This window comes from Danio rerio, chromosome 4, assembly GCF_052040795.2.
Source record: "Danio rerio strain M-AB ecotype USA chromosome 4, GRCz13ab, whole genome shotgun sequence".
Lineage (NCBI taxonomy): Eukaryota > Metazoa > Chordata > Actinopteri > Cypriniformes > Danionidae > Danio > Danio rerio.
Window position 1 is genome coordinate 56775021 of NC_141024.2, and position 25846 is coordinate 56800866.

The 25846-nt window shown below is 40.4% G+C and overlaps 4 protein-coding genes and 1 long non-coding RNA gene across 12 annotated transcripts in view; 3 read left to right on the forward strand and 2 right to left on the reverse strand.

The window, feature by feature from the left end:
- LOC796311 (zinc finger MYM-type protein 1) overlaps positions 1-25846 on the forward strand; it is an 854498-nt gene that overhangs the window by 682452 nt on the left and 146200 nt on the right. The window lies entirely within an intron of this gene.
- LOC148682203 (uncharacterized) overlaps positions 1-25846 on the reverse strand; it is a 429467-nt gene that overhangs the window by 282607 nt on the left and 121014 nt on the right. The gene's annotated exons all lie outside the window — the stretch shown is intronic.
- zgc:113135 overlaps positions 1-25846 on the forward strand; it is a 1020739-nt gene that overhangs the window by 223988 nt on the left and 770905 nt on the right. The window lies entirely within an intron of this gene.
- LOC101886882 (gastrula zinc finger protein XlCGF57.1-like) overlaps positions 1-25846 on the reverse strand; it is a 513813-nt gene that overhangs the window by 27082 nt on the left and 460885 nt on the right. The window lies entirely within an intron of this gene.
- Positions 298-25425, forward strand: LOC110439424 (uncharacterized). 8 transcript variants are annotated; one of them, XM_087245867.1, is made up of 4 exons: positions 298-565; positions 695-844; positions 21413-21915; positions 22000-25115. In XM_087245867.1, the coding sequence occupies exons 2-4, from the start codon at positions 760-762 to the stop codon at positions 22756-22758; spliced, it is 1347 nt and encodes a 448-aa protein (XP_087101993.1). In that variant the 5' UTR covers positions 298-565; positions 695-759; the 3' UTR covers positions 22759-25115. The 8 variants fall into 8 exon arrangements, with proteins under 8 accessions (XP_087101993.1, XP_087101991.1, XP_087101994.1 ...); XM_087245865.1 differs by having other exon boundaries at positions 21413-21831; positions 21916-25115; XM_087245868.1 differs by having other exon boundaries at positions 298-337.

Sequence of the window (25846 nt, forward strand, 5' to 3'; positions counted from 1 at the left end):
ACTCTATATAGGCCTATGAAGTTGTAGAAATAGAAAAGAAGAGGTCATAATTATGAGGATGAGATTTGGGCTCAGATATTAATAGGAAAGTAATGTGTTGTAGACATATACAAATCATTATAAAGTGGATTTAAAAAGTAAAGAAAATGTTTAGATTTAAGGTTTGTGTGAGAGAGCAGATATAGTGTAAAGTGAAAACCATGGGAGAAATGTATCAATAAGTCATGACTGCAACTGTAAGTGGCAAAAAAGCTAAACAAAAAAGACTTTTATTTTGGCATGGCATGTGACGTCATCAGACGGCGCCGCTTCAGCGCTGTAATGCAAATGGAGTAAGGTTTGTTTGAAAACGTTTACACAGTTATAAACCCATTTAAAGTTAAAGTTCTAAAGTTTTAGGGTTTTATACGGTTTATACGGCTAAAGTTATAGGGTTATATTATGTTACTGCTGTTAAAAAAATAATATTTTAACCCTTTATACAACTATTTTAGTATTTTAGTAGTACTATTTATTCTCAGTAACCGAAGGCTGTTGTTCGAATAAAGTAACAGAAAAGTGTGTAGTAAGTCTTTTTATGAAACTTTTTACCTGATTTATTTTTGTTAATCACTCTTATATAAAGAAAACATTGAAGCAAGTGTTGAAGAGAAGTTATTTTGTTTCTGTTCATTGTTTTATTTATTTTAAACAGGATAAAGTGTCCAAACGCAGAGAAAATCTCCTGCTGAATTGACTGATCTCCACACTGTTATAAAGATGGCGTTTATTAAAGAGGAGAGTGAAGATGTGAAGATTGAAGAAACATTCACAGTCAAACAGGAAGATCCGCAGAAACAAACAGGTTAGTTTCCATTCTCAAAGACCAACTCAGTCATTTGATCAGATATATTTTAATAATAAGAATACTAAATTAAATCCATCTTGCAGCCTTGAGTGTGCGGCCTAGTTTTCCTGAATGCACATAAGCACTCATTGAAAGACAGGAATGAGTTTATTTTGTTACTTGTTCTCATGTCTTTTGTCATTATTTTATGTATTATTAGTCTCCCATTTCCTCTACCTTCTTGAGGTTATTGCTTTTCTTGTTCTGCTGTTTTTGTAAAGCGTTAAACTGAGCTGAGGATATTTGACCTACAGATATCTCTCATAGAAGATATCTGCTATTACAGTGATAGTGTTGGCTTAGTACTTTCCATTTGCATATGTCACGTTGATCACAATTCTTCTTTATGGGGTTAAACTTGTTTCTAGTTCTAACAGATAGTGTCTGAGTTAGAATAACATCAATATTATAATAACTAAATACCAGGGCAATTGAGTTTAAACAGAGTTTCCACTGAGGTCTTAAATTCTAAAATCAAAATTTTAGGCCATAAGAAGTCTTTAAACTTTTTATTTAAAAAGGCCATTTTAACTATCATAATGTTTTAATTATTTTTCTTACAATAACATTTGTTTAAATGTGCTTCATGTGTTTACTGCTCAGGACACTAACCTGGACAGACTGTTGTGCATAGATTTAGCTTATTATAGTTTGTAAAACTTTTAAAAAGTTGTTCATTTTTTATTTTAAAGAAAGTTTATTTTGGAAAAAAGCTTGCTTGTTTTTACACAATATTTAAAATATTTTGCTAAGAAATGTCTAAAAATTTGATCAATTTATTATTGTATTATTAAATGTTTTAAATTATAATATTTTTTTTAAAGGGCAAACAAAAATATTTTCAATCTGGGTCATTTGAAAAATTCTTTAGCCCTTTATGAGTCATAACTCAAATTCAGTCATAACGATCTTAAAAATGTCTTTAAAAGTCTTACATTTTACTTGGTGAAACCTGAAAGACCCTGGTTAAAAGTATGTCAAAAAAATGTTAATTTCTCTTTGTTTGCCAAATTGTGTATTGTGGCAAAAATTTTATAAAGAGAGCAATTGCACACAGGATAATTGTTTCTTTGGTGTTTTAGTCGCTGGTCAAATCAGTAAAATTGGTTTTGACCTATTAAGTTGTTTAAATAATGTTTTAACACAAAAGGAGCACTGTATATAAAAAATAGAGCTCACCAATACTGTTATCAGATCATAAAACACATTGAACATTTGAAACACCTAAAACAAACAGACAAAAAGAAATCAGCTTATGCCTCTCAACTATGGCAAGTCTTTTTTCCCTACAGTGCAATCTGGGAACTATAAATGAATGTTGTATGATTGTCTTAACATGCACTGCAGCCAAAAATAAATATAACTAACAACTGCTAAGATAGATACGCTGATTATTGATGTCTGTGTCTCTAAAGTGATTCAGATGCTTAATGTGTTTTAATATAACACCACAGCTGAGGTCCATTTTCTTGAAAAACACTGAATTTGGTTTCTGATATGATAAACCATCAATTACACATAATTTGCACAGTAAAGGTGTTCATAATCAGTGCTTAATCATCACTTAATTAATCATTTCATTGTCTCATTAACTTTAACTCTGCTGCTGAGTAAATTTTGCTTTATTTAGAGAGGGACCAAATATTCTCTGAACTGAGTAAATTTTACTCTGAGGATTTTGCTGTGAATTAATAAATGGGTTGATGGAAATGTCATGATGCACATGACTTTTGAAATATATGCATAAAAACATGCGCATAACTGAGTAGGATAAACTTTTTTTTCGATTAAAAAAGATAAACCTACCTAAACTACTCAAGCACTTTTGCTGAACAAATTCCAGTATGAGCATTAAAAAAAGTTTGTTATATGAGATCTTATGATAGGGCAGCTCAATTATGGGAAAAATTATAATCACGATTATTTTGGTCATTATTGTAATCACGATTATCAGTTGAAGTCATTATTCACCCTCCTGTACAAATTTTTTTATATAAAAATATATTCCAAATGATGTTTAACAAATTCAGGAATTTTTCACAGTATTTCCTATAATATTTTTTCTTCTGGAGAAAGGCTTATTTGTTTTATTTCAGCTAGAATAAAAGCAGTTTTTAATATTTTGAAACCTATTTTAAGGTCAATATTATTAGACCTCTTGAGCAATATACATTTTTGATTGTCTGCAGAAGAAACTACTGTTTTGCAATGACTTGCCTAAATACCCTAAATAAACCTTTGAATGTCACTCCAAGCTGAATGCTAGTATCTTGAAAAATATCTGGTAAAATAAAATGTACTGTCATCATAGGAAAGATAAAAGAAATCTGTTATTAGAGATGAAATATTAAATCTATTGTTTAAAAATGGGTTGAAAATAAATCTTTCCATTAAACAGAAATTGGGGTTAAAGGGTCATTAATAATTGAGAAGGGCTAATAATTCTGACTTTAACTGTATACAATGCACAGTTATTTTCCTCCTTGTAAATGAGGAAATGAAAATAAATACAATAGAATAAAAATATGAAATAATCTTTAAGCATCTTCACTGTAAGAAAATAACTTCAGCTACAAAAGTCCTTCAGTCAAGAGCAGTGAGGGATTTTCTCAGGCGGCAGCAGGAATATCGCACGCTGTCACTTTAAGAATAGTGCGGCTCTGATATGGTTTCTCTTTCACGTGTCTTTTGATTCTCAACTTGTTTGTTTAATACACAAATGAGGGTTAATATGAATAATCACTAAACACAGCACTCTGACACAAGTGTGCATGTATTTGACCATTAAAGCGCTCGCATTAAGATGGCGTTAGATGTGTGTGCTCTGCTCGTCTCCGAGGCTAAGCACGTACACACACAGAAGCATGCAGTCTCGTTTGTGCTTTTTTAAAACATGATTTGAACGTACATCAATGAATGATGCGCATCCCATGCTGCAAACGTTACATTACAGCACATGCTTTTAGTCATTTTCACGTGGAACCGAGCTTTGCAGAGCAACAAATGTGTACAACTGGAAAGGGGGCTGTATATGATGCAATAATCATTTATCTCGATTAATGTATTTTCATAATTATTAGAAGCTAAAACCGAAATCGGATTTTCGATTAATTATACAGCCCTATCATATGATGATGAAAATGAGTGTGAATGGACATCCTTGATTCATTGGATAGAAAAGCTGATTTATATACACATATTATATACATATTTTTATGCAATATTCCAGTTTTGCAAATAAATTTAATTCACATATTTGGATGGAAACATAGCTATTGCCTACATTTCAGTCACACAAAGAAGTCGTGTACGAGTCATGTACTAGAATGGCTTGTCCTTTAATGAATATTGAGCTTAAATTCACAGACCTTCGACAGGGACATGTACTGTAACTAGATTAATGGGATGAATACTCATTCTAAAAACTATATTTAGCACTGCTTACATTCTTATTATTCAAATATTTTATATTCAGTCTTCAATTTTTCCACAACACACATATTGAACAACAAATTACCATGGAACATAGCTACAGACATACTCATACCCCATAAAGAAAAAGAGAAAAATAAAAATAAATTAAATTAATAAATCAATCAAAATAAAACAAATTAGTAAATTAGGGATAAACTCTCACTTAGGATATAGTAACCCCTGAGCGTTCAATGTGGGATAGGAAAGGCTGCCAAACCTCATGAAACTTTTTTTGTAGAGCCTTGGATGGTGTAATTAAGGTGCTTGAGTTATTATAGAGAATAGTTAAGGGAATAATGGATTTAACAAAATGGGAGCAGAAGGCAATGCTTGTTTATTATTAAAGTGAGGTCTGAATTGTGACCATATTCTGAGTGACCCATTATTAACTAGGTTATTTGTAGAATATTGTTTACTCACTGGAATCGAAGCAAAAAGTAGTGAACAGAAAGACACTGGATTAGACGTGTGCTGTTCCATCAGTAACCAAAGTGGGGCCTCATCATTACAGATGTTTTATTACCAGAATATCAGTTTGTGTAAATTGGCCGCCTAATAATAGTATGAGAAATATTGCATTGCCGATCAACCCTCTTTTCTTTTTTTTTCTCCAAGAATTCCTTTCTCATGCGAGGAATTTTCTTATCCCACAGAAATGTTGAAATACAATTATTCAACTCCTTGAAAAATGACTTGGGAATAAAAACAGGTTCTGTCTGAAATAGAAACAGAAATCTTGGTAGTATTGTCATTTTAATGGAATTGATCTTCCCAGCCAAAGATAAAGGAAGGGTTGACCACCGCGTCATGTCTCGTTTGGCTTTGTCTAATGCCGTTTTAAAATTATTATTAAACAAATCCCTGTATTTGCATGTCACACTCACCTGTGGCACCCCCAGAAAATCTTCTTAGGGGTGGCCAGAAGAGGTGGTGGCACACAAAAAATTATTAAATCAGTGTAATGTTATATTTTTGTGTCTGGTAAATGAAATAATGTGGTTTTATTTCATTTAATTATTTACTCTTAAAATATTGCAGTTTATTCCTTGAAATAATTCACCAAGTACATGTGTAAACCAAATAAAAATCTATATTTAGTTTAAAACAATTCATATATATATATATATATATATATATATATATATATATATATATATATATATATATATATATATATATATATATTGTAGTTGACATGAAATGATTAACGTGTCACGTGATTGTGGTGGAGGGTCACCGGGGTTACGTAGTGCGCTTATAGGTGGCACCTGTTCATTCACAACTTAGGAAGGAGAGAGAGGGGGGGTGAATGGGGACGCGGTACTCTTTGTTGATCAATCAAACTCAAATGAAATCAAACTTAAAGCCCAAATCAAAGTCTACAATGTCAAAAGATCAAGGTATGTTTTATATTGGAAAATAAACGAGTGATGACATTGGAACGACTTCTCGCCTTGTGTACATTTGATGTTTGCGTCACAAAACATGTCTCTGGTTTAGCCTCTCAGCTGTTACTCCACGTAGCCGCTACATATATATATATATATATATATATATATATATATATATATATATATATATATATACATATATATATATATATATATATATATATATATATATATATATATATATATATATATATATATATCTTTTCTGTTTTTTCCCATACTTTTATTGTACAGCATACAGTATATGCCATGTCTAAAATTAATGAAGATTACAATCACACCTAGATACACAAATTTATCGGATTGGAAGGACATTTGCTGTGCTCTATCATTAATAGGGAAAAGGAAACTCTTTGTCCGAAATAACAAAAATACCATACTCTTTGTCTGACATTAAGGAAAGTAACTGCTTGTCCAGGAAAAATTGTGAATTCTGGAGTAGGTTTGATGCACAGGTGAATAGAAGGAAAATTGCTTGGATGATGGATATTTAAATCTCCAGAGGACACTTACACCATATGTCTGAAAGAAGGAGTTGAAACATTGTGCTGCCGGACTTAATGTATTTCTCGAAAATAGGACTGTGTATTGGAAAGGGCCTCACGATATGATACTTATCTCGATACATGGGTCACGATACAATATATCCCGATATAATACGATACAATAACTATTGTGATATTTTGCAATAGTTTGTATTAGTATGTGTGTCATGTTATATTGACAACTGGATAAAGTCAGCAGACAAATAAAATTCCAATTTATTTTCTATCTATTTCAATTCATTAGAACTGCAAAGTGTGATTGAAAAGAGAATTCACTTAACTAAAATGTATATGCCACCAAAGTCACGTATGAATAAAGTAAAAAATTTATAAAACTAAAGTAAGTAAAAAAATTTGAAAGCATCAAGTAAACATAAAACGAACACTATTAAAAAAACTATTAGAAACTTAAGTGTCCAAAATCAGGACTTGAAATTGCGACCATTTTGGTCGCATACGCGCCCAAAATTTTATACGACCTTAAAATATATTTGGCGATTATTTGTGCAAGTGCATAAAATTGTTGTTGTGCGACCAGTTTTCACAGCAAAATGTTCACCACATGCTCAGATTTAGGAGGCACTCCCGCATTAAGCATCTTTGCACCTAAAAACACCAAACGCAGCGCTCAGGAATGGTTTAAAACAGTTGATATGTCAACTTGCTGCTGTTTCAACAACAGGTCCTTCCATTTTATGTTCCATTTCTCCTATGCAGTTTTCAGTAACTCTGCAATATTATTTGAGGTAGAAGGAAGCTTGTTAATGTTATCCAGTGTAGTTTGCCTTGAATCAAGAGGTTTCGGTTGAGAATGTAGTGATGCTAATTCATCGACGTGGTGCCTTTTTAAGTGATAACGCAAGTTCGTAGTGTTTCTTGAATATTTTACGATAAATTTGCAAAGCTTGCAAATGGCATTTTTTGTCTAATTCAGTTCTCTGGTATAGTGTTAAAGCCAAAGTGCAGCCACACATCAGCTCTAAAAGCTGGCGGCGCCTTTATATTTTCCACCATGCTCTCTCTTGCTTACTTCTGATACCGTACTACTTAGCGTTTTGTTGGTAGCGAGTTAGCGACATCTACTGGAGCAGAGGAGGAGGTTGTTTGGCACAATATTTCAGGTTGGACTATCGATACACTATCGTTAAAAGAAATGATCACTATAGTTGGATATATCAATATGTTTGCACAGCCCCACTCGAAAAAGCTAGAACGGTCCAAAATTGGGTGCAAAACACAATTTAATTGCCTCCTAAAATTAAATTGTGTGTGTCGAGACTAGGCGAAATTGAAAATAAATAACTGAAAAATTGTACATTGTCCCAATTAGGAGCATACACATTGGCCCGGACCACAGACATGTTAAAAGTTTGGATTATTATGTATTTGTCATTTTTATCCAACACATTTGACTCCATAACAAACTGTACATTCTTATGTATGAGTACAGTAATAGTAGTGCTATTGAAGTTTGAATAATATATTTGTGTATAGCCTCCTCTATTAAGTTTAGAATAGTCTTTTTTTAACAGATGTGTCTCCTGTAAATATACAATATCAGATTTTAACTTATTAAGATATGCAAACACCTTATTTCGTTTCACTCAGTGATTTAGCCCCCGCACATTCCAACTGGTAAAGTTTGTCTTTACTCCACCTACTTTATGGAGGGCTGTCAAAAACATTTATCAGAAGCATCCGAAAGGTATCTGTGGGTTTTGTATGTGGGGGGATGTGTGGGGGAGAGAGGAAAGAAAAAAAGGGGTGATCGCACATACACTTATAAACATGAAACAACACAATATTGAAACTTTGCATGTTAACTTGCACACACTTACAGCTACTCCCATTCTTACACCCCATTCACACAGGGTTTTAGCGTCAACGCTTGACTGAAGGTGTGTCTGAAGTTGGGGCTGTATCAATCGTCATAGAAGCGTCAGCTAATAAAATTCAGTCAGCAATAGGCCACTGTCTAGCTGGTGTATTTGCATACAACGATCTGATTGGTAGACGCTTCCGTCTGCGCTTGAAAAGTTGAGCTAGTCAGTAATGCAGTTCGCCAACGCCTGATGTCACCCATTCAAAGTGAAGCCCTGTGTGAATGGGGCGCTAACTAGCTGACCATATGGGACCTCACGTAAAAAAAAAAAAAACATTTGAACAGCTCTTGAATTTTTTACTACAAAGCTTCCCCATTATTGACTAAATATACTTGAGAACTAGAAATAACAACAACAAACGTGCTAAAGTGGTAATTTTAAAGTTAAACAGAGAGTGACATTAACATTTGTATTGTCTTTGACAGGAAAGTGTACTGTCATGATTGCCTTCATTTCAATGGCTTTCTTCAAAATATCCTCTTTTTTAGAAAAGTAGCGGCTTTTCACAAAGGCGCGTGTCGGTTTCTTTTCGTCCACTGGTTTGCTGCGTAGAGTGTAGTGTGGCCCAATCTAGAAGTGGAGTCTTTTCAAGGTTTATGGTATCTTTCAGGAGGCCGGCTACAAATTTTGTCACGCGTCTGCCATGCTCCCGTCCTTCAGTAACTTCTGTAATGCAGAGATATGAGTGGCAAGACCTCTCCTCAAGATCCACGCTTCGGTCTCTCAGCAGAGCCAACTCCTTTTTCACGATACTACATTCTTTTTCCAGAGTAGTAAGAGAGTAGATGCAGCTTGCACTTCGGGGTTAGCATAAGCATGGAGGCTAGTAACGGATTCCGCTTCCCTACAGTTGCTTCGGCCTTTACTCATTCTGATTTAAGTTAAATTACGCTCAAACCAGCTAGACTCCGACACTTATAAACGCTTATTTTCCGGTATAGGTAGGTTTAAGGTAATAGTATTTAGGATAAGAGCAATATTAAATGAAATTTTAAGTTTCATGTGAGGACCTCAACAGATTGCATCTTTACATGGTGCCGCTCCAACCAGAAGTCCAAAACAAACAATATAACCATAATCACAATGAAACGCAAAACCCTCAGCACTTATAACTCAAATGAAAGTGAAAGGAAAAAAAATGCAAATGATTTCAGGCCAGCAGATTCATCAGATTTGAGTATGGGGAAAAATAATAATGATAAAAATAGTACAAGGAGAAAACAAAACAAGAGAAGCAAAATGAGAATTAGGGTAAAGAAAACAAAAACTTTTGCTTATCAACGGAGCGGAGGAATCAAGGGAAATGAGAGGGGAATGGTGAATGTGGAGGTGTGGATGTGAAGGTTGAGGGCGTCGTCAAACCCAGCTGGTGAGTAGCAGTCACGGGTGCCTAACAGGAATCTCTGACACTGTCGACTGCGTAATGAAGGCTTTCTGCAGCTGACTACATGTCAGCAAGATAAATCGGTAAATTGATTTTGTTTAGGACACACTGCACTGAAGTCTTTGGTTATGCACTCGTTCACAGACGTCACGAACACTTCAGTAACAAGACAGCGGTCTTTGCTCTGTTGCTTCAATACATACTTTAGCTTTTTGTTTCTCACAGCGAGTCGTTAAGTTTACACTGCTCAACTCTACCTGGTGTCTCTGTTACAGTTCAGTCAACTTCTCTTTCTTCTACACACCACATAATGCTGCCCTCTTCAACTCTCCTCCTCCTCCTTTATACTCTCACCCATTTCCTTTTTGTCGTCCCATGGGTGGAGACAAATTAAACAATGTTGACTGTCGTCACAGAAAACACCAACAATCATAAATGCATGATTATATGCTGTTATGGCTTTGCAATAAAAAAAAATTGTTGTTATAATCAGGGCTTTACTTTAAAGGGCCATGAAACCCCCTCGTTTCAGCAGGGTGTTTTCACACCTCTACTTTGGAAAAAGTCAGACAAGTGGGCGTGTCCAGCTCTGTTTAGGGGGGAGTGTCGGAGGAGCTAAAGTGGGAGGGTGTGGGAGTGTCTATTTGGGCACGCACGAGTTTCAGAGTCAAAATACACAGACAGGAGAAAGTGATGGTGTTCAACCTACATGGACATCTGTAGTCGAATTATTTGCCAAATTATTAAATGGTGGACTTTAACTGCAGTTTGGCTCTTTCATTCAGGGAATTCATTCATGCCCCTCGCGACAAACAAGATATTTGATTCGAGGATCTGCTCTAAGCGTGTATTTTTCATGCAATGTTTGATACCGCACGGCGAATGAGAGAAAAAAACCCTCCGCATTTCCCGGAAACTTAGATGCACACGGCAGGTAGCGTCAGAAAGTGTGTTATTCCGATCACAAAATGTCGTAAAAACCCTACATGAGGTAAAAGTTTGGTTGTGGTGCTAACATGTTTACACTTGGTGCAATAGTTAACTTAGTTCGATACGAACAAACTGAATAAACAAAGAGCACTGGTCGCTCACTTACCAAATCTGTAGAGACAGGACAATCACCAGCAACTAGAGCCGCGTCTTTATTAAGAGAAGACTACAAGCGAATCCGGATCTCAGCGTTTGCAGATGAGAACAGCTCTCAGGTAAACAATAATCCTCCTTAGACACGTAAGTTATTGTTGTCGAGCGTCGCGTACACTATTAATCCACACGTGACTCCAGATGAGCTCTCACAGAGAGAAAATGAAAACAAAACTTAACTGCAGCAAACTATAAAAGCAACACTTGGCGTCTCTGTCGTCTAAACACTGTGACAGTAATGAATATTAATGAAGTTGCACAATAGAGCGCGCTGATTGATTTGAGCCAAGCCTTACTCATGCATTAATGCATCCCACTGTAAGACGTAATAAGACACACTCTGGCACAGACGCCCAGTCTGCACGCTGGAATACACGCTATTATGTCATGACCGTGACGAATCTTTAAAAATTTGTTTCAAACCGGAAGTACGAAATTGCTTGAAATAACGCAAAAACAACCAATTTACACTTTTTAGTGAAATATAGGTGTCCTAATAGTGTTTTTTAGCAGTGTGGGACACATATACGACTGTCAACAGCTCAAAAAATGTGTTTTGGTGTTTTGTGACCCTTTAACACCAGCCAACCCTCCAAATGCGGGTAGATTTCAGCTTTGGCGGGTTAGACAGACAATCCCACTAGCCACTTTGGCTGGTTGAAAATAATTTTTTAAATTGTAGTTTTCCTAAAAGCGGGGTCCGGCCATACAAGGATGCCCCAATACGGGTGCCAATGTGATCTTAGAATCGAGAAGTAAAATAATTGTGATCATGCGAGCAGAAGAAAGCAAGTGAATACCGAATGAGAGGATGTTGATCACCCGCGCTACCAGCTGATGTGATGCGCGCGACTGCTTAAAACGCGTGCGCGCAACTGCTTAACGCGTGCGCGCTCCCGAATCGTGAAGCAACCCTGTTCAATCGGTTCTCTTTCAAATAAACTAGACAAAAAGTGATGAACATGCACCCACAGTCCTGATGCTTTTAAGAGCTTAAAATGTGTCTTTTTGTAAGCAGCACTGGTTGCTTTCACTTTGAACAGATTATTAAATGGCCTAAAGTTAACTGTGGGCATGTGATCATCCTTTCATTATAACATATGGTATGTTTCACCTGCTTTCATTTGCTTACGGTTTTATTTGCTTTTATTTTTGTTAAAATGGTTTAATTATTATTATTTCATAGATTCGAAAGCCACAACAGATTACCATGCATAATTTTGATACATGACAATAGTTATTTTTTAAAAGTCAACTGCTTTTCTTTCTTTTTTAAGAAATGTTTTGTTAAATAAAAAGTATTGTATACAGCTATATTTTGCTTGTTTTGACACATTAAAAATTTGTGGCTAAGAAATAATTATTGTTTCGTGTGGTTATAGAGATAAATTTGGTACATCGTTAATTTTGAGCTCTAAAAAAGTCATGTGAAATAAAAACTAATTGCAGTATAACACTATGAAACCATGACTCCTTTGCTCATGCTCATTGAGCAAACTCAAACTCGACACACAAAAAGTGAAATGAATGAGGACGCATGTGGACATAACACAAAATTTAAATCAAGTAATTTTAGCATGTCACCATCAAATTTATGCATATAAAATATATTTTCCCAACAACAAAATTGTGGCTAGTAAAAATGCTTAGTGGCTAGTAACATTGGAAAACAACTAGCCACAGTGGCGGGTGATTAAAAAAGTTAAGGTAAAGCTCTGGTCATAATAGAGGCCAATGGAAAAAACGCAGCTATGAATATAACGAAAATGGAGTAAATTTGCCCAAAGTGTATTGAGGTTTTTTTTTTTTGTTTTTATTTCAAAGCATTTTCCCAGAATATGTCAAAATAAGATGTCCCCTAATATCAGTCTGTTCCCCTTCGGTTGGGGAACTCCAGTGCTATTAAGTGGATTTGATGTTAAAATCCATGTATGGGAGGATTCGGTTCAGAAGCCGCTTGTCTGAAAGAGTATTGAACGGGCCAATGAAAGCAATGAACTGGCAGCGTAAGCTTGCGCAGGTGTGCTGCATTGCCAATTAACTGAGCATATAAGCACACCTGGCGCCAGCAAACGCCATCCTTTTCACTTCAGAGACTTTTCTGATCGAGTTCAGAGGGGTACTCTTGCTGAGCTACAGCGATGTCGAGTGAACGAGTGTCTCCCGTTCCAGAGCGAGTCCACGCAGCTGCAGACAGTCGAGCTGGGTTTCTCCCTTGCCTGGCGTCCCTTTGGGTCTAGTCCTCCAGAGCGGTGCGTATTGTTGCAAGTTTTCCTAAAAGAGCAACACAGTCGTGCAGCACGTCCTTTTCAGGATGGCGTTCCGACTGTGCGTTTCTGGATGCTGTGGGTTTCTGTCCTCGGATGATGGGCACGGGCACTGCGTTACATGCTCCAGCATGTTAATGCGCTGCTCGTGGGCAGTTCGTGTCGTCAATGCGATGCTATGACTGTTGCGCAGTAAAGATCGCGGCTAGCCTTTGCAAAAGGGCAAACCACCCCAGTTGTCCCCTGCTTTGCAGCGGGCACTCGGGCAGATCTGAGGGTTCAACGAGAGATAATCCGTCGCCCACTGGCCCGCGGACCTCTCGCTCCTCCAAGCGCTCCATCTAAGCTTCAGGCTAGGGAAGCGATCTGTCTAACTGATGGTAGCCCTTACGCTCGATGACACCGGAGACCAGACATCCATGGCGGCATCGGAGGGTGGGCTTTCATTGTCCGATGATGATCCAGACCCGTTCGCCCCCTTCAGGCAGGTGAGCTCTGTCAAAGCGGATCCTGAAACTAACATGTTAGCCATGCTTTCCCGGGCTGCTTCGGCTGTGGGTTGGAGATGGTTTATCCCCCAGCTCAACAGCCGGACCGACTAGCGGGGCGTTCCCTTCTTCCAGGAGATGCACAGTAGGCTCACGCGGACTTGAAGGGCACTTTTTTTTTCTGCTCGTGCTGCGTGTCCCTCCACCCTCGCCACTCTTGATGGTGGAGCGGCCAGGGGGTATGTGGCGATTCCTCAGGTTGAGTGTGCGATGTCGGTTAATCCACGCGGCGCCTCTTCTTGGCGGGGTCCGCCTCGTCTCCCATCCAAAGCCTGTAAGTTTTCTGCTCCCTCGGAGCTAGAGCTTACAAAGCTGCGGACCAGGCTGCTTCCGCCTTGCATGCAATAGCCATCTATCAGCACTACCAAGCGCAGGCGCTGGCCGAGCTGCACAAGGGTGGGTCTAACCCAGGCATATGAGCTTCGCACCGCAGCCGACTAAGCTCTTCGGACTACAAAGTCCGCTGCGTGTTCTTTGGGGAGGACGATGTCCACACTAGTGGTCCAGGAGCGCCAATAACTGACTAAAACTTGGCTGATATGTGCAAAGTTGACAAAGTCCACTTTCTTGACTTGCCCATATCCCAAGCTGGTCGGCGACACTGTCTGCGATTTCACCCAGGAATTCAAGGCGGTGAGAGAGCAGTCTGATGGGTGATGTCTTATCGGCGGGTCCGTAAGCCCGCTCCACCCGCCGTGCCATCCATACCCGAAGGCGCCCGCCTACGAGAGCTGCACCACCCCCGCACACGCCTCAGGCGAGGCGAGCATGTCGAGCACCTCGGAAGCAGGCAGCCCCCCCTGCCCAGAACGCCGCTAAGTCCGGCAACGGACCACGTAGCGTCCCTGGGACAGGTCATCCGGAGAAGAGGGAACTTGCTCTTTCCCCACTGGAGGGCGGGGTCCCATTTCCAACGGCACCTTTTACTGCCATGAAATGAAAGGGCACTTGACAGCCCGAAATCTGCCAGTCTGAGACACTGTGCTCTCTAGCTCGCAGGTTCGGTGCGCTCCGCCAGTGGCTCACGAGCTCTGCAAGCCCTGCCAGTCTGGGACGCGCCGCCTCTCAGCTCAAAGGGTCTACGTGCTCCACCAGCAGCTCACGGGTGCTGGGGGGGGGGCTGTCTCCCTTCTCCCAGCCCCCAAGCCCCCTTTCCAGAGTCAGGGTGCGGAGCCAGAGCGAATCGCTCTCCTCCAGCTCTTCTTTGGGACCCTCGCGGTCCCCGTATCAGCACACCCGCTCCGCGCTGCCCCTCCGTTGGTACGTCAGCGTACGTCAGCTCTGCCTGCCTGGTTAGCGCAGGCCTGCCCCTCGCGGTGGCTCATACGCACGATCAGACTCGGCTACAAGCTTCAGTTCTCGAAACGGCCTCCCAAGTTCACGGGCGTGTATTTCACCAGGGTCAATCCTCCTGGCGAAGGGTGCAATCGAGCCAGTTCCTCCAGCCGAGATGGAGAGCGGGTTTTACAGCCCGTACTTCATCGTACCCAAAAAGAGCGGTGGGTCACGGCCAATATTAGATCTGCGCGTTTTGAACCGCTGCCTTCGCAAGCTATCGTTTAGAATGCTCACGCAGAAGCGCGTCCTCCAATGCGTTCGTCCTCAGGATTGGTTTGCAGCTATAGACCTGAAGGACGCGTATTTTCATGTCTCTTTTCTTCCGTGCCACCGTCAGTTCCTGTGGTTTGCGTTCGAAGGTCAAGCATGGCAATACAAGGTCCTCCCCTTCGGGCTCTCTCTGTCTCCGCGGGTCTTCAAACTCGCGGAGGATGCCTTAGTGCCCCTTCGGCTTGTGGGCATCCGCATACTCCATTATCTCGACGCTGGCTGATTTTAGCCCACTCACGGGAGCAATTGACTATGCACAGAGACGAGGTGCTCCGGCATCTTCGCCTATTGGGGTTGCAGGTCAACTGGGAAAAGAGCAAACTCGCCCCGGTGCAGAGGATCTCTTTTTCGGGATGGAGCTGGACTCGGTCACCATGGTAGCGCGCCTCTCAGGAAAGCGCGCTCGCCTGTTGCTGAACTGTCTGAGGGAGCTCGACAGCAAAGTAGTGGTCCCACTGAAATACTTTCAGAGGCTCCTGGGGCATATGACATCCGCTGCTCGGACTGCTCCATATGAGACCACTTCAACACTGGCTTCTAGATCGAGTTCCAAGACGCGCATGGCATGCGGGCACACACCCAGCCTCTGTTACTTCGCTGTGTCGCCGCACCCACAGCCTCTGGAACGACCCCTCGTTCCTGCAGGCCGGTGTGCCTCTGGGGCAGGAGTCCAGTCATGTTGTTGTCTCAACAGATGCTTCCAACACAGGCTAGGGAGCTGTGTGTTGCAGGCATGCAGCTGCGGGCCTGTGGAAAGGTGCCCAGCTGCATTGGCATATTAATCGCCTAGAGCTGTTGGCAGTGTTCCTTGCTCTCCACCGTTTTTCTCCAGTGTTGGAACAGCAACACGTGCTGGTCAGGATGGACAGTACGGCAGCGGCAGCGTATATTAACCGCATGGGGGGTATGCGCTCTCGCCGCATGTCTTAGCTCGCCCGCCGTCTGCTCCTCTGGAGTCACCCACGGCTGAAATCGCTGCGTGCCATTCACATCCCAGGTATGCTCAACCGTGCAGCCGATGCGCTCTCACGGCAGCAGATTCACTCTGGAGAATGTAGACTCCACCCCAAGTCTGTTCAGCTGATATGGGCGCGATTCGGGGAGGCCCAGATCGGTCTGTTTGTCTCCTCCGAGAACGCTCATTGCCAATTGTTCTATTCCCTGACCGAGGGCACTCTCGGCATGGATCCACTGGCCCACAGCTGGCCTTGGGGCACACGCAAGTATGCGTTTCCCCCAGTGAGCCTATTCGCGCAGCTATTATGCAAGGTCAGGGAGGACGAGGAGCAGGTTCTGCTAGTTGAGCCCCTCTGGCCCAACCGGACATGGATATCAGAGCTCTCCCTCCTCGCGACAGCCCTCCCCTGGCAGATCCCTTTAAGAGAGGATCTACTTTCTTAGGGACAGGGCACCATCTGGCACTCTTCCCCCGATCTCTGGAACCTCCACGTGTGGTCCCTAGACGAGAGGAAGACTTGGGTAACCTGCCGTCTGCGGCCCCATACGCCCTGAAGTGGAGTCTATTCACTGAATGGTGTGTCTCTCGCAGAGAAGATCCCCGAACTTGCCAGATCAGTGTTGTGCTCTCTTTCCTTCAAGAGAAGCTGGATAGCAGGCTGTCGCCCTCCACTCTCAAGGTTTACGTTGCCACCATCTCCGCTCTCCACGACGCGGTGGCTGGCGGCACCGTGGGAAAGCATAACTTCATCATCCGGTTCCTCAGAGGTGCTAGGCGAATTAATCCAACTCGCCCCCCTCTCATGCCCTCTTGGGATCTCTCCCTCGTCCTCACGAGCCTGCGTTCAGATCCCTTCAAGCCACTCGATTCAGTATCCTTAAGATTTCTGTCCTTGAAGACAGCTCTGCTGGTCACGTTGGCCTCCATTAAGAGGGTTGGGGACCTGGAGGCATTTTCGGTCAGTGACTCGTGCCTGGAATTCGGGCCGGATTTTTCTCATGTTATCCTGAGACCCCGCCCGGGTTATGTGCCCAAGGTTCCTACCACTCCCTTAGAGATCAGGTAGTTACCCTGCAAGCGCTGCCCCCGGAGGAGGCAGACCCGGCCCTTTCCTTACTCTGTCCAGTTCGCACCCTGCGCATTTATGTAGACCGTACTCAGTACTTTAGATCCTCTGAGCAGCTCTTTGTCTGTTATGGCAGACGGCAGCAGGGAAGTGCTGTGTGCAAACAAAGATTATCCCACTGGATTGTGGAGGCCATTTCATTTTGTTGGGATTTTTTGATGGCATTAGCCATTTCCCTGCGTGTTCAATGAGAGTCAGGAGAGGTTTTCTTTAATGCAAAAGTATTAGCCATTTAATGAATACAATTGAATAATTCGATAGATACAGAGCTCCGGGTTGGAGGTGTCCCTCACGTATGTTCAGGCCATCTTCAACAACAACTCTTTCCTTCCAACTACTTTTATACACATGTGTAAACAACTGGTGTTCTAGGAATTGGCCGGGTGTGGTCCTTTACGTTCTGTATTATCTGGCCTTGGCACCACAGACCCTGGCCCCTCTTGACGTACATACATGAACATGACACAGCTAAATTACATACATAAACATGACACAACTATATAACATACATGGGCATAACACAGCTACATTCATAGAAAGAAATGAAAGAGCTACAATTAATAAGTAATAAATTTCTAACAATGTGCTTATTTGAGCAGAGGTCAGCCGCGTCCCCTGGAGTGCGTGCGCACTCCACTCGGAGCATTGCATCCTATTGGGCGCATGCACGCGGCGCCTCTTTAACAGACATTTATAGACGACACCCAACACATTTGCAAGGTTTTACAATTTGCGAGTGGAGCCGGTTTCCTCAAGGGTATTAGGTAACCCTTGGTGATTGAGGAAACAACTCGGTGGGGTGTTGTAACACGCTTGCGGTGCCTTTTTTCCCTAACACTGAGAGATGTGCACCTTCCCGTCTGTCAGTAAAAGTTCCCCGTTCGGTGAGCCCTGCAGATTCGCCCGAGGCCCCCAGCACTGACTCAGCGGAGGAGTCACTTGCTGGCCCACTACGTTAGCTCTGCCCACTGGTCAGCCCGCATTTTTGGGTATAGGTGCCGGCTATGTGTGATCCCCTCTGGCGATCCCATATGCTTATTCCGCCACGGTTAAGTAACATCAAATTTTAACATTAAGATGTGAATTTTAACATCAAATCCACTTATAGCACTGGAGTTCCCCAACCGAAGGGGAACGTTCGAGGTTACAGAAGTAACCCTTCGTTCCCCGAGGAGGGGAACGGAAGTGCTATACTCCGTTGCCATAATGACTGTCCCTTAGCTGTTTAAAAGTCTCTTCAGCTTAAAAAGGATGGCGTTTGCTGGCTTAAGCTGCCAATTCATTGCTTTCATTAGCCCGTTCAATACTCTTTCAGACAAGCGGCTTCTGAACCGAATCTGCGTTGCATTGCGTTGCGTTGCCATTATCTTGGAGTTTCAGATTAACCATGGTCAAATATGCATATAACTTCCTTCCCATCTTGCCTATGGGCTTGTCTCCCTTTCAGTGCTGCTTAGGCTACCAGCCCCCTCTGCAGACTGATTTCACGAGGCTGCCATTTTAAAAGCAAAATCGAGGCTGCTTTGGGAAAAAAAGGGAAGTATCCCCTGGAGTCACACAGGAACATTGTGTACCTAGCTGTATATCTTAATCACAGCCATTTTTGGTGGTCACCAGTGAACACTATGCCAAATCAGCACTGTTTAAAAGCACACTCAGTGGCACTTAAATGTTAGCGGGAAATGAATGTTTTTAAAACTTCAGTACCGGGACTACACTAATACAGACAACACGAGGGGTGTGCTACAGAGGACTGCAATGTTTTATGTTCACCCGGTTACATAGGCTGAAGCAAGGAATGGTCCCCACTGTGTTTACCTGGTGCCATGAACTGAATCCTAGGAGGACACTTATTACGCAAATAGGACGCGTATTATTTTTAAAGAGATTGTAATTTAGTTTGATACCTAACCTGCTTTTAATTGTTTAAATTAAACTGAACTGAATGATATTAAAGTGATGTTTACACCATTTGCATTTTGAAATCGCAGCAACAGCTGGAGGTTTGTAGTCCACAGCATGTTGTTGCAATGTTTACTGTGCTGATCCTATACTTAAGTTTTTTTTCTCACCCCAGCCTAGCTGTCGTTCTTTAAAATGGTGGCCTTGTGAAAAAAGTGTACTCTCTTCCCAAGAACCAGATGACATTGTTCCTTCATGCATTCATTCATTCAGAGATGCCTCTAGACGTGGAGTATCACCAGAAAAGGGCTGGCAATAAGACTAAAGCGTCTGCCCCCTCTATACATGTGTGGTCAGAAAGTCTGGTTGTCTTCCAAAGACTTTGCTCTCAGACTTTCCTCCCATAAATTGGGACCCAAATTCATTGGACCATTTACCATTATCAAGGTGCTCAGTCCAGTGTTGGTACAACTTAAATTAAGCTCCAAGTTTAAAAACATTCATCCATTTTTTTTCAAGATCCACTGTTTCTTGTAGGATTTTTACCAGCTGTGGCGGCAGGCCTTTTTTTTTTACACGTCTAACGATATTTCAGTGGCAAATGTCGCAAGCGCAGTATTACAAGTTAAGATCGCATTTATGTAATAGCCTGCAAGCTTGTATCCAAATCTCTTTGCTTGTGCACCGATTTCCTCTGCTCATGCACAAAACTTTCTTGCACGCCCCCCAAATATTTGCTGCTCAAGCGCAGATCTTCTTGTGGACTCTCAAATAATTGCTGCAGAAGTGCGATTTATTGCGTTTATGTAACAAGTGTCTCCAACATTTATTACATTTGCTAGGAATATTTATGAATGTATTCTTAAATAAACCAATTCTTCTCTCCCCCTTGCAGCCCTTAACCTCTGCTCCTCTGCCTCCCAGGCTGGTTTAGGGTGCACTTACATACACAGTGCACTGGCTTCTGGATGTGAGGAGGATAGGTAGATAAGTTATCAATATCAAGTAGACAGGAAGTCCAGAGGACAGATGTTGGATTCCGGCTCTGAATTTTCTGGACCGCTTACTCATTGATCAGTTTCATCAGGTCCATAGTGAGTCTTAAGGGAATGCCAGGGGGTGTTCTTATAGGAGGGGTACTGTCACCGTATGTCACGTGTTTGTTCTCTCCTCCTGTTTTGGGTTACAGATTATTTCGTCATCTGCTTTTATTTGCAGTCAAAGGAGCTCTCGTTTCTCTTTTTCCTGTTTATACCACATCATTTCCCTTCATGTTTGTGAGAATGTTTTCAATTGTTTGTGGACAAATTATTTTTTTACTTACCCTGTATTTGTTTTCAGGACTACTGGTGAGCCAGTGTCTGTTTTTTTTTCCCCATGGCAATTCCTCAGCGCTCACCCAACCGCTTGTTTACTTTGATATTTGCTTTTTCCAGGACTCACTCCTCAATAAAGACTTGTTTTTTTCTGCATTTGAGTTCACTCTATTTATTTATTTTTTACTCTTGACACATGTATTTTCTTTCTTGTTTGTGTTTAAAGGTCTTTAGATTTTGGAATGATGTCTAGCTTTTGAGGCTGTTTTGGTCTACTTCACTATGTCAGAAAGGTCCTAATTAGAAGATTTCTTGATTGTGAATGTGTGGTAGTAATCAGGTCTGGGTGTGGCCAGAAAACTTGAAGCCAGTGTGATAAATTAAAGTGGTTTTAATGGGGAAAAACATTTTCACACAAGGCTATGTAGTTCAAAGTGTTAGAATTCTGCATTACATTTCTTACATGCAGATTACTAAACCAGAGAACATTTGTCATTTAAAGGTGCAGATATAAGGCTTTATGCAGATGTGTCTGTAAGGCAAATATTCACAGAGATTCAGCTGTTTTTTTCCTGACAGGTTTACCAGTCAGGCACAGAATAAGAAAGCATTCCCTATCTGCTTTACAAGTTTTACAAAAACATGTTGCTTTGTTGTGATTACAAGTATATACAACAAAAAAAAAAAAACTGGCCATTTACAGTTTTCAAATTTATGTCTCATCAATATGACCAAAATGATCTGGTATTAATCATTTAAGAATCTGCTTAAATGTGTTTGTGTGTAATGAACCCCAGGAGGTTGAAATGAAAAGATCAATCTAAATATGGTCTGCTGTTTTTACATTTAATCTGCATCAAAATTAAGGTGATTCAATGAGAGTTTTAATGATTTACTAAAAACTGAACTTTTTTATTTCAGACCTAATTAAAGAGTATGAGAGGAGTAAAGAGGAGGAACATCATGTCAAAATTGAAGACAAAACTCATTTAGAGACTGATGGTATTTTAAAAGCGAGAGACAAGAGTTGTTTTACCTGCACTCAGTGTGGAAAGAGTTTGTCAAGCAAAAGCAAACTGAAGATTCACATGATGATTCACACTGGAGAGAAACCATTCACATGCACTCAGTGTGGGAAGAGTTTCAGCCAATCATCATACCTTAATGAACACATGATGATCCACATAGGAGAGAAACCATTCACATGTACTCAGTGTGGGAAGAGTTTCAGCAAATCATCATCGCTTTATAGACACATGAAGATCCACACCGGAGAAAAACCATTCATATGTACTCTGTGTGGGAAGAGTTTCAGCCAATCATCATCCCTTAATCTACACATGAGGATCCACACTGGAGAGAAACCATTCACATGCACTCAGTGTGGGAAGAGTTTCAACCAATCATCAAACCTTTATCTACACATGAGGATCCACACTGGAGAGAAACCATTCACATGCACTCAGTGTGGGAAGAGTTTCCGCCAATCATCATCCCTTAATCTACACATGAGGATCCACACTGGAGAGAAACCATTCACTTGCACTCTGTGTGGGAAGAATTTCATCCACTCATCACACCTTAATCAACACATGATGATTCACACTGGAGAGAAACCATTCACATGCACTCAGTGTGGGAAGAGTTTCAGGATATCATCATCGCTTTGTAGACACATGATGACCCACACGATAGAAAAACCATTCACATGCACTCAGTGTGGGAAGAGTTTCAGCCAATCATCATACCTTAATAAACACATGAGGATCCACACTAGAGAGAAACCATTCACTTGCACTCAGTGTGGGAAGAGTTTCAGCCAATCATCACACCTTAATCTACACATGATGATTCACACTGGAGAGAAACCATTCACATGCACTCAGTGTGGGAAGAGTTTCATGATATCATCATCGCTTTGTAGACACATGATGACCCACACGATAGAAAAACCATTCACATGCGCTCAGTGTGGGAAGAGTTTCAGCCAATCATCATATCTTAATAAACACATGAGGATCCACACTGGAGAGAGTCCATTCACATGTTCTCATTGTGGAAAGAGTTTCAGCCACTTATCACATTGTAATAAACACATGAAGATCTCTCGGTGTGAGAGAGTATGTGTGCTTGGAGCAGAGTTGAAACGGCACCAGAGGATTCACACTGGAGAAAAACCGTACAAGTGTTCACAGTGCAGCAAAAGGTTTACTCACTCAGGAACCCTGAAAACACATGAGAGGATTCACACTGGAGAGAAACCGTAGACATAATCAGTGTCTTCAGTTTCACTCATTCTGGGCAGCTTCAGAGACACATGGGATGGTTTCTGGTATGGTGTCGACAGTGTAGCAGCCTAGAAAGAGCACTACCATACACACAGGCATTAATCCCTCTTTTTACATCATATATGATAACCTAAACCATATTTATATAACATGGAGGGGGACAAAAACAAAAAGGCTAAGACAAAACAAACATTGAAACCTGAAAAAAAATGGAAATCCACAGATGAAAAATCTGAGAGAGACGGGATAGCTGATGTGTCCTGTCAGCTTGCAGTGCAGCAATACATACAGACATCAAAACTTTCCGGATGGATATAAAATCCGATTTAACCACCTTCCAAGATTCTCTCGCAAAAGACGTGAAAATGGAACTAAGTAACTTTAAATAAGAAGTCTATCAAAAACTTTATGGCCTCATTACGGACCTTAACACAACGGCAGAAAAGGTCAATGAAGCGGAGCAGCGAGTTGGAGAATTTAAGAAGAACGTTGCTGAGATGAAAGAAATGCTCAAATCATCCAAATTCAAGAAAATTTACAAGAGAAACTGTAAAATCTAGAAACACGCTCCCGTAGCAATAATATTCTGATTTTTGGCATACCGGAAGGAAGCGAAGGGAATAATATCCAAGACTTGATGGAAACGATTATTAAAATGGCGCTGTTACTTGATGAATTGGACCTTAAAATCCAACAGTGTCACCGGGCACTCTGACCAAAACCACCTGCTGACGCACAGCCTAGATCAGCAGTGGTATTCTTCCTGGAATACAAAACAATGAACCTGGGGCCTCGTGTATCAACACACAAACCTAAAATCTTTGCTTTACTAATGATGAAATTAATGTGGGAATGTGTGCAGATCCACCCAACTTCATGCCTGGCGTATGCACATTTCTTGTGTGTGTTTGTTTTATTTCCATTGGTGACTCCTAGAGGCAGTTGTGCTAAATTGCTCTCTACAAAGTGTCTTTGGGCCGTGCAATGGCAGCTGTATGAGACAGGTTCATCTGCGTGTAACATATATGCTGGAGATAAACATTTCGTTCAACATTCCATGAAAATGATCTGGTTTCAATTTCCGGGGCAATTTAGGTCACTCGGTGACAAAAAGTCTGGCCTAAAAAAATTCCTGCTGACAAGTAACGAGTTTGGGACGTTCCACAGAACAGTCCTGAAGTACTCTCTGCCGACTTCAAAGGGATATGGCAGATATCTCTCTCTGTTCGTACATGTTTTATAGTCCCGTATAGAAAAATTCTGAAAGAAAAGGGGATTAAGTTTCAAACACCACCGCCGGCGAAACTTAAAATCTTTCTGGAAAACAGGGCGGTCATGTACATTTCAATGACGAGGCATCAAGAGATCTGAAAGAAAAAGGCCTGATAAACAGTGAAGAAACAATTTTAGGAATCTCTGGGAAAGTGAAACAAAGACTTTGGCAAAAGGTTGGAGTGACATCAAAGAAAAGTAAGGAAAAACATCAAGCGAACATCAGGGAAAAGCTATGTTAATTTCCATGGGACAACACTAGCTCCATTTGAAAGAAGGGTAAAATCTGACAGATCCTAACAAAGAACTCTGAGAGGCTGGTAAAAATTCTTGACTTGATTAACCGATAATGGACATTTAAATAATTTGAAGGAAGAATGGTATTTAACCGAACTGACCAACGTCACAAGATGAACGATTAAACCACACCAAAACTCGAGTCACTGAGTAACATACTGGTAGGAAGACATAAAGGGATTCTAATTTACACACCTAAAATCCCTTGCTGTAATTAGAAACATTTAACTTGAAAACCTAGCCAGAAATCCAAGAATATGTTTTTGCCAGATATGGGTGCTGAATATATTTGTTAAATTTTTTTGTGCAATAGGCACAGCAAGGAGAAGGGGCCCTTTAGAGAAGGAAGACTTTCCCCTCACATTAAGAAGTTATTTTAGACTTTAAGGTTTGAAGACCTTTTTCATTATGTTTTTTTTTTACATTTTTTATGTGGTTCAAGATATTCATGTTTGTGTTTTTCATGTTCCGGTCACTGTGATCTCCGTAATAACATCTGATTATAGAATATGCAAAAACAGGCATATAGAGTTATTACTTTGAATATTAATGGGTTACTAAATTCGATTAAAAGAAGCAAACTTGTGGCTAAAATGAAAAGAGAAAAGCAACAGATAATCTTCTGGCAAAAGACACATCTTTGATACAGAACATAAGAAATTAAATAAAATGGGTTTTAAGGTTTTCTTTTCCTCATATAACAATGGTCATAAATAAGGAGTAATTAATCTCAACATTAATCTCAAATAAAATCAACTTCCAATTAATATCGGTTACATTTTACAATAAGGTTCATTAGTTATATACAACTTAAACTCTAACATTGTATTTTCTGCTACAAACATTTCTATAAAGTCACTTTCTTTGTCATTTATTAAGAAATATTCCCGTAATAACCTGAATGATATTTCTATTTGTTTTTAAATAAAATCCATACATCTAATTTTCTTTTTTCAAAATGTAAAAAAATATTCCTTCTTTGCCATATTACATTCTTTGCAATTGTTATACATAAATTAAAAACAGTCATATTGCAACCTTTAACATCGTAACCAAATAAAAAAATTTTCTCCCATTCTTTTTGAGTCATGTTCTCATCATATTTTTTCTAATTCTTTCACCCCATTCTTGTGGTATTGCTCTTTTTAAATCCTCAAACTGTTTTACAAGTGTTCCTTTCCCCTCATTCACTTCATTTTCAGATAACATGTCTTCAATTTATCATTTATCACCTCATAGAGCACATCCTTCACTTGCCTAATTCCAGCTTGCCACCATTTTTTATAATATATTACATTTTCATCTTTCGTTATATTCATGTTTAAAAACAAAGGTTGTTCTAACAGCTGGTTTCTTCCTTTAGGTACAATGAGCATATTTTCTAAAAAATTTCCCCAAGCTTCTAAAAGCTCTTCATAAAATGTTGGTATACCTGTCCACATTTCTTTTTTTGTTTTCATAGATAATACACTACATCCCTTATTTACTCGACCACATT

Excerpts from the sequence above, each read along its gene's own strand:
- LOC110439424 (NM_001441788.1), top strand. The coding sequence starts at position 760 with ATGGCGTTTATTAAAGAGGAGAGTGAAGATGTGAAGATTGAAGAAACA. Across the intron at positions 845-21,412 it reads AGATCCGCAGAAACAAACAG|ACCTAATTAAAGAGTATGAG; the intron begins GTTAGTTTCCAT and ends TTTTTATTTCAG.